At 40.1% G+C, this 8,745-nt stretch overlaps 1 protein-coding gene and 1 pseudogene across 2 annotated transcripts in view; both read right to left on the reverse strand.

Moving 5' to 3' along the window:
• The window catches only part of FAM171B (family with sequence similarity 171 member B), a 67,795-nt gene extending 63,572 nt beyond the window's left edge, over nucleotides 1-4,223 (reverse strand). Inside the window, exon 1 of one of the 2 annotated variants that reach the window (XM_011356433.2) lies at nucleotides 3,841-4,223. In XM_011356433.2, the coding sequence (XP_011354735.1) occupies nucleotides 3,841-4,063 (223 nt within the window). In that variant the 5' untranslated portion in view covers nucleotides 4,064-4,223. Of the gene's footprint in view, nucleotides 1-2,548; nucleotides 2,660-3,840 lie in introns of those variants that run through there. The other variant, XM_023529016.1, reaches the window with a different exon arrangement.
• A 1,655-nt stretch (nucleotides 4,224-5,878) lies between these two features.
• LOC111739703 lies at nucleotides 5,879-5,994 on the reverse strand (annotated as a pseudogene).
• Between the last annotated feature and the right edge of the window lie 2,751 nt (nucleotides 5,995-8,745).

Consider the following 8,745-nt stretch of genomic DNA (forward strand, 5'->3'; position numbering starts at 1 on the left):
CATATCCATTTGTCAAAACAGTACAGTTAAGGCATGCACATTTCAATGTACGTACAGTTTACATCAAAGAAATAAAAGCCTGCATAGTGGAAATGGGTAGAAGTGTGGATGAAACAATTACAGCAGAATTTGATCATTGTTAAAGCTGGGTGATGGGTATGGACTTTTCAAATACTACTCTATTTACTTTCTACATATTTGACATTTTCCAAAATAAAAAGTTTAAAAATATATATCGGTGAAATATACTATCAAAAATTTTATACCATGACAATATGCCTCTAAAAAGCTTTTTCTGTGTGCAGGAGACATTTATTAAAATCCATGGAGATCCCCTGTGTCTACCCTTCATGTGGAGAATTTGAAATGGAGCTCATTATTTTCTCCAGCTCCCCACCCCCAGCATGCCTCCCATCTAATGCCCCATCCGAATGAATATTGATATGCTTGTCTCAGCTACCACCAGCCCCCAAATTAATTCTTCCCTGGCCCCTCAAATATTTATTTCTAACAAACACTGGGACAGATGGAGAAATCAGAGCTGCTGCATACACTGGAGAAAAACAACTGATTTGACAGATCTGAACCTTAGTCTTTATTCTCATTACTCTCTGAAGATGGTGTTTTATAAGTTAATAAGAAAATGTAAATTTACTGTTTATAAATCCTGATTTTTAAAATCTCGTATTCAACTTTACCCTCGTGTTATATCTCAGTAATACAAAGAGACATAAATGTTCAGCATAAAATGCAGAGAATATTAACAAAAGTCAATGGTCAATTTCTCTACTGTGTACTGATATTCTTTGCACATACTAGTCACTAAATGCATTTATTAGTTTTCTAGATTTTGCCTGAGAAAAGTCCTATAGTTTTTCATATAATATGTCCAAAGAATCAGAACACTATACAGAGGCAAAGAATGAACTCAGGCTCAATCACAGCTATTTAAAGATATGTTAATACCTTCCTAGGTCATAAGAGGATTACAAGCACACTTGGGTAGAGAATCTTCTTGACAGAACCTAATAGTTGGACTCTGGTGTTGGTATCAATCAGTTCTCCATAGTCAGTATAAAATAAACACTGAAATTAGCTAATATTAAAGATCCAAAATTTATATACTTTATAACCTCTACTTACAAATAGTTCTACCTAACAATTTTTTTTTTATTTTGTATTGTTCCCCTGCTAAATTTCAATAAAGAATTTCACAAGATGTTATAGAACAAATACTCAGAAAGCGAAAGTGATCCTTGATGCTAGCATTTTTGTTCATTTATTCCTTCAACAAACCTATGGGTGCCTATGCATAACAGGTGATCTTCTAGATATTAGAACTATATAATTTAATATAATAGTGAACAAAACAAAATTTATGCCCTCATAGAGCTTACATTCTAGTAAGAGGAGACAGGCTTATAGGAAGGGCTGAGAATACTAAGTGCCATGGAGAAGAATCACTATGGAAGGGCATTGCAAATGACTAATTTCATGTAGCTGGTCAGGAAAGGCTTCCCAGTTCTAGTGAGTAAACCTAAAGGATGTGAAGTTCTAGAATTCTAGGCAGAGAAAATGACAAGTGCAAAGGCTCCATACTAGAGCCTACTTGCAAACTGAGGAAACAGAGAGCCAGTGTGGCTACCATAGAATGAGGATCAGAGCTGTGAGAGATGGGAAAGGGAGGGGCAGACAGGCCATTTTCAGGATCTGGGCATCTAGTGTGAGAAGGATGGGAAGCCATTGGAGGACTGTGAGCAGAAATGATTCTATTTAATGTTTTTGAATAGATCACTTGCTATATAAGGAGAATAGACAATAGAGGAACAAGGTTAAAGCAGGAAGACTAGTTCAATCTAGAAATCACAATGCAGTCAAAGGATTATTTTAACTTCATTTGTTTATAGGTTATGTTTCATTATACAATTAGATTTTCCAATATCTAAACAAGATTTTCCAATAACTTAAACAGCAATCAACTGATTATTCTCTTAATTGCCACTGGCTTGAGGAGCTAGAGATTTTGAGAGAAAGAGTCATTATATGTTTCTTTTCAGGCTGTTAAGCTGATCTATTAGATAGTGGTTCCTTTATCTCAATTAATCTAATAGGTAAATAAGAAAAAAAAACTTAGTTTCCCAAAAACCATCCCTTTAAAAAATATCCCCTGACAAATATCAGCAAATATTTTTGCACACTATATGTGCACACTATATACAAGATTTCATATTATTGCAGTTATTCACAACCCTCATTACAATGTTGTCTATAGTGTAGTGAAAACCATTTAACTAATATTCTTGAAAGATGATAAATCAAAATAAAAATATATTGCAAACCATAAAATCCATCAACACCAACTTCTGTTTTTTAGTTAATTTATGAAATCCCTACCATAACGAAGACAGGTTCTCAATCACTCTGCCATCTCTAATTTCCTTAAGTTTAGCAGCAGCAGCATATGTCTAAAAGCAGCCTTGCCTAAACCACATTGTTAGCACTTTCGGTTATAAAAACCAAGGTAGGAAAACCACCACATACCACGTACCTTTTAGGATTTGTATCCATACATGAGAGTTGTTAATTATTTTAAAAGAGCGGCAGAAACACATGCTTTCCTGCACACTTTAGTGACTTCATTCTTTGCTCAGAGCACTCTGATAAATTAAATCATCCTGGCTGTGTCATGAATCGCAGCTGGCATGCCTGAGTATTGCTCTTTGATGATGAGCAAGCAATACAAAATAAGATGCTGATTCCACTCTTTAAAATCTCATTTTCAGCATCTTGTAAAATCCTCTAGGCGGGATTTCAGAACAAAAACAAATGTTATAATTCACGTTGGTTTTGCAGAAACCTAAGCCCATTCGCCAGCAAATTGATGGCTTCTACCTCCCACCCTCCCTCCCCAATAGCAGGCCAGCGTAGACATTAGGGAAGGGAATTGGGATGAGGGGTGGGAAGAGGCTATTAAAATGGATAATCTGGCTTTTTTGCTTTTTGCTTACTCGTGAGCTTTTAATGGGGGTAGAATGTGGCATGGACTGAGCGACCATAACAGCCACATATACTATAGCGTACTTCCTCACCCTCACAGAACAGTGTCAAGAATCTGCCTCATTAAGTTCCACTAACAAGTAGGGAGATTCCCGTCTCTGGGGGGCAGGCTTTGCTGTACTAACATCACTGCTCTGACTTCATCTTTATCCCTCTCCTTTTCCTTCAATTACAAACTCCTTTTTCATTTTGTATTGTTACATCTTATTATACTGAAGGCATTCTTGCAAACTGCCTTAAACCTTTCCCGGGATAAGAAGAGGTAAAAATAAATAACAAATCAAGATTTCTTTCTCCACATCTAATTTTAAATATAGCAGGCAGGCGGGGTGAGATGGTGAAAAGGGTGTGTGGGTGTATATTGCAAGATTTTTCAGTCTTTAGAAAAGGATAAAAAACAGAATACTAGAGGGATTTGAGAAGTGTGTGTGTGTGTGTGTGTGTGTGTGTGTGTGTGTGTGTGTGGTCGGGGCAGAGGGAAGAAGAATTCAGGAAGAAGGAACAAGAAAAATATCAGTCGAGGCAGTCACTCACCCCTAACCCTCCCGCCCCCTCCCCATCCTACTGCAGTGCTCTGTGCTTCTCAGAAACCTTCCCACCCATAGGGCAGATACCCCGAAATCAAAACAGAGCCCGAGTCCTGGACTGAGAGATTGGGAAGATGGGGATGGGTGGGATAGGCCATGGGAAGCAATTTGGCTAGGGAAGGGGCGAGGAAGCCAGCGACTCCAGATGAGATCGCCAGCGGAGATGGAAATGCAGGGCCCGGCTGTCGTGACCTACCTGGAACAGTGACGGTGGAGGATGCCCCAGGCACCTCTGGCTTCTGCTCCTCAGCCTCCTCCCGCTGCCTTTGCTGCTGTTGCTGCTGTTGCTGCTGGATGAGGCTGAGATCCGAGCGGCTGAGCTCTGCTCTGGCGGCCGCGGGGACCAGCCGCGCCTTCAGCAGCACCGCGGCCAGGCCAAGGAGCAGGGTGCAAGGGACGCGCCGGCTGAGCCTCGCCATGGCCGAGAGCCAGAGGGCTGCGGCGGCATATTGCGGGGATCCGGTCGGCGGCGGGCGCCAGGGCTGCGGGCTCCGGCAGTGCCCGCTAGCTGCTCCCTCTCGCCGTCTGCCTCTCACACTCTCTCACCAGCAGGAGGAGGAGGCCGGGAGGCCGGGGGAAGCAAGAGGAGGAGGGGGGAAGTTAGCATCCTCGCGCACGTGATGCGCGGGGAGGGGCGAGGCGACCTGGGAGCCCCCGGCTGGAGCTTTGCTGTCACCTGCGTCCCGGCTGCTCCTAGCGGACGCGCTCGGCTCTGTGCCGGGCGCTGTACCCGGTGATGGCCTCCGAGGGTAAACAGGAAAGGAAAGTCTTTCTGCGGGCTGGTAGACCTTCATATTCTCCAGCCCCTACCAAGGCCCCAGGAAATTTTGCAGAAAGTGGAATAAAATTACCCCCACCTGATCCCAAAGTAGAGGAGAAGGTGGTATATTGATTCTCTTCCTACAATACTTAACGCAGTACCAGGAGATCAAAAAGCCAGGGTCTCTTAACCATATATAGACTATGCTGCATCACGGCCATCACTGATTAGCTAGAAATTAAACTGCGACTGTCCAGGTTTTTACTAAACTTTCTTTTTCTGCTCAAGTGGGAACTTCTGTCTATATTATGAAATATTTTAAATTACATTTTGTCTAATTGTAGCCTACACTTGATTTGTTCAAAAAGTATTTTGCTAAATGAGTACTAGGTGCTAATTATGCGCCAGCATTTAGTCAGGTGTTGGAATAAGCAAGATACAAGCTTTGTATTCTAGGAGCTCACTATTTGTTAGGGCAGAGGCACATGAAAGCATATTATAATCCAGTCTGGTGGTTGCCACTAAAGAAACACTACAATGTGCACAGGTTGCACTGAACTGGGAGAATATAACTGTGTGGTGTATGCAACCCGGCTATGAAATACTGGGAGAGGTGGGGTTTATAACAGGATACGTGTTCCACACATAGATGGGAGAGGTGTGGGTGAGTGTGTGCGCGCATGCGTGTGCACAAAACCCAGATGTGTTTAAAGCACAATGTTCTTGGAAAACTGTAAGCAATGACTGTGACAGAGTGACAGTATTTTAGACTGATAGGAAAGTGGAGATCAGGCCATTAAAAAAATAACAGCAAACACTTCTGAACTATTTACTGTGTGCCAGGCACTGTTCAAGTGTTTTATATATGTTAACTCCTGTAATAATCCTGGATGCTATATAAGGAAATTGAAATTTACACTGCAAGTGATTATGAAATGGTGAAATTCATCAGGAGAGTTGCTACCAGACTGCATTTTAGAAGGATTTCTTTGCTATCAGTATGGAGGATGGATTACAGAGGGATAGATGAGAGAAGAGGCCAGCGTAGAGGTGTTTGCCAAAGCCCATGAGGTGAAGCCGTAAGTGTATGAGACTGAAGAGAGGAGTGGGGATTCAGCATTTAGGACTAGAATCAACAGAAATATGATTGAGTGTTTGGGTGAGGAAGGAAGGAGAGAGATGGGTATGTCCAATATGACACCCAAACTGACAGACGAGATCATTGGTGGCTGCTTATGACATTGTCAAGATTAAATGATAATACAGAATGCAGTATAGGTGATAAGCCATGGTTTGTCCAGTTGTAATCTCTTTGCATTTGGAGTGCTCCTGCGACATCTCGCAGTATAATATAAATGTGATCTATGACATCACATCACTTACCATCATAGTTGATTTAGCTGATTTGATTGACTGGACAGTCTCTTTCCACTGTCACCACTTTTTTTTATTATTCTTTTTTAATTATTATTTATGCCTACAGCACCTGGTCTTCCTAGGTGGTCTCCCATCCAAGTACTAACCAAGCCTGACCCTGCTTAGCTTCCGAGATCAGACATCAGGCTTGTTCGGGGTAGTATGCCCATAGATCATGGACCATGGCTCCACTGGGGCGCAAACCCAGGACCTTCTGCGTGTAAAGCCGATGTGCTAACTGCTACACTATGGAACCATGTCCCCACCGTCACCATTCTTATGTGTGCTCCTCCCAATGAATTCTCAGAGCAATCCTATAAATTAGCTCTCATTATCTTATTTATCAAATGGACACAATAAAGATCAGAGAGGCTACTGACTTGCTCAAAGATACACTAATTATGGGTAACTTTACCTTTCTGCACTGTTTGGAATTTTTACCATGAGCTTGTATCGCCTTTTTTTTTTTTTAAGTGATTTTTTTAGGCCCATTAAACTATGTGGGCTCAGAATTATTTGAAAAATAAATGCCAAAGTGAGGCCCCCACATTAAGCACCATTATTCTGTCATGGCTTTGCTTCCCTGAATGAGCAGGAGCTATTGAGGGAAAGCTGAATACAGAGCCTTCGTTAGTCTCATCAAGCAGTTTTTGTTGCATTTTCTCCCAATTTACCTCTACTCCTGGAGACAAGAAAGGAAAAAATGAAAATGGCTCCAAAAACCTGACTGGCAGATCAAGAGGAATGGAATGCTGCCAGGATTTTTGTCATCCTGTCATGGTGGTCCAGTCTTGTTAGTATATTAGAAGCTGACCTTCTGAAGACATGCCACTGATTCTATAACCCCCAGTAGAGGATGAACATCAAATCTCTCAATAGTGGTAACTGTTGAAAGAGATTTTTGTCTAGATGTTTTTTTAGATGATTTTTAAATGCCCCATTGCTCATATAGCTTATGCTTAACTTCTGTGCACTAAACACAAGCCATATTATCTTATACAATCCAGGCTAGTAATTGGTGAATCAAAAAAGTTGGTAAGAGACATAAAAATTAATATATCTTAAATATATTTTACACTGCTTATTTTTCCTTAAATAAGTAAGTGTATATTCACTTATCAATCTTTTGATATACGACCAAGAATTTTTTTTATTCTCTAACCACATCATAGGGTTTGAATCATAAATAACAATTATAATGCATCCCTATGATTTGCAGTTTTAGTTTAAGTGAAAGTTCTTAAAGATTTTGACAAGCAATGAGGGCCAAATCCTTTATTTTCGATTTTCCTATATTTTTACAATTTAACTCACTTAGTATTAAACCTAGTTTTCATAGAAAAGTACCTTTCCGAATTTATAATTCATCCTTTCATATAACACATAAATTGGCAAAAACCAATTTGTTAGCAAACATAACTGACTTTCAGCACACACGTAAACCAACTGGTGAGGGCAAAATCAAGCAGACATTCATGAAGATGTATCCTGTTAGCTGCATGTGCTTTAGTGGCAGTCAGTGTAGTTTACAAAGAAATGGAAGATGCCAGTTAATCCAGGAAGTTATTTTCAAATTCATAATCCACGATACTGTTGACGCTTAATACAATGTAAAGAGAAAGAGAGAGAGAGAAATTTCTTTTACTCCTTGAGGTAGACTTATTTGGGTTGCCCTAGAGCAACCTTTATGTGTTGATTTCTACTCCCTCACCTCTTTAACTGGCAAGCTCCCATAGAGTCTGAGGGTTAACTTAGATATTATTTTCTTAGGTATACATTTCCTTACCTTTGATTAGGTGCCCTGCTATGAGCTTGCATAACACCTATTTCCTCGCCTTATCCTCACTAGTGTAGGTTCCACAAGGGCCAGAGCTATCATGTTCAGTCATTGTCTCCAGCTCCTACTACAAGTCTAACACTGCTTGATTGATTAAATCAACAAATCAATTTAATCAATTTAAAGAAGCAGAACTGTTGGTTCTTGAGGAGGGCCCTGGAATCAGACTACTCTGGTACCCACCACTCACAGCTGTATGATTTGCACAAGACTCTAAACCTCAGTTTTTTCAACTGTATAGTGGGAGAAATCATAGTGCCTAAAGGAGGTAACAAAATGGGATAATATAAAATACTTGAGTTTCTTGTTATAGAAACCGTTCAGTAAATATCAGCTCCTTCTTCTTTTGTTAATGTTATATGTAATTATTCTGTTTTACTGATATAAATGAATTTAAAATTTCATGTCATATGTAATCAATTCTCATTTTTCTTGGTAGTTAAGTTCTAAAAGTCACTGTAAACACTAAATTAGCAAACATCATACCTTTGCTCCTAGGGGAAATACAACATTAGGCTCCTCTGAGCCTCTGGTCACAGCATTTTCATCAACCCATCAATACATAACCTTGCTTTATATGTGTTTCTGTTTAAAGACACCTTATTTATTTTACATTGTTGGTTCATTAACATTGAGCTCACAGCCAACATAACTCATGCCTGAAAGCATCTTATCTAACACATGTATTTTCTCTGTGGGCTTAGGAATGAATAATAGACAACGCTTCAGTACTACAAAATTAGGGGTCATTTTAAACAACAAAATCACCAATGAAAAGTACAAAACAGGGGAGGGCAGGAGGGAAACTGGCATTAAACAGACCACAAAAAGGACACTGTATCTAGAAGGAGAGCTGAAAAAATACATAAGAGATTACCTTGTTTGAACTCAGTTGGGGATGTGCATGTTGGCAACTCAAATTTCTCACTGCTCTCTCTGCACATTCTGGGAATAACTGTGAAAGTACTGATTCAGGGGTTACAAATATATTTTAGCAAATAGGCAAATTCGGAAATATGGAATCATGAATAATGAGCATCAACAGTGTCTGTGTGTGTGTGTGTGTGTGTGTGTGTGTGTGTGTGTGT

This window comes from Pteropus vampyrus, unplaced genomic scaffold (genome assembly GCF_000151845.1).
Source record: "Pteropus vampyrus isolate Shadow unplaced genomic scaffold, Pvam_2.0 Scaffold2, whole genome shotgun sequence".
NCBI classification, from domain to species: domain Eukaryota; kingdom Metazoa; phylum Chordata; class Mammalia; order Chiroptera; family Pteropodidae; genus Pteropus; species Pteropus vampyrus.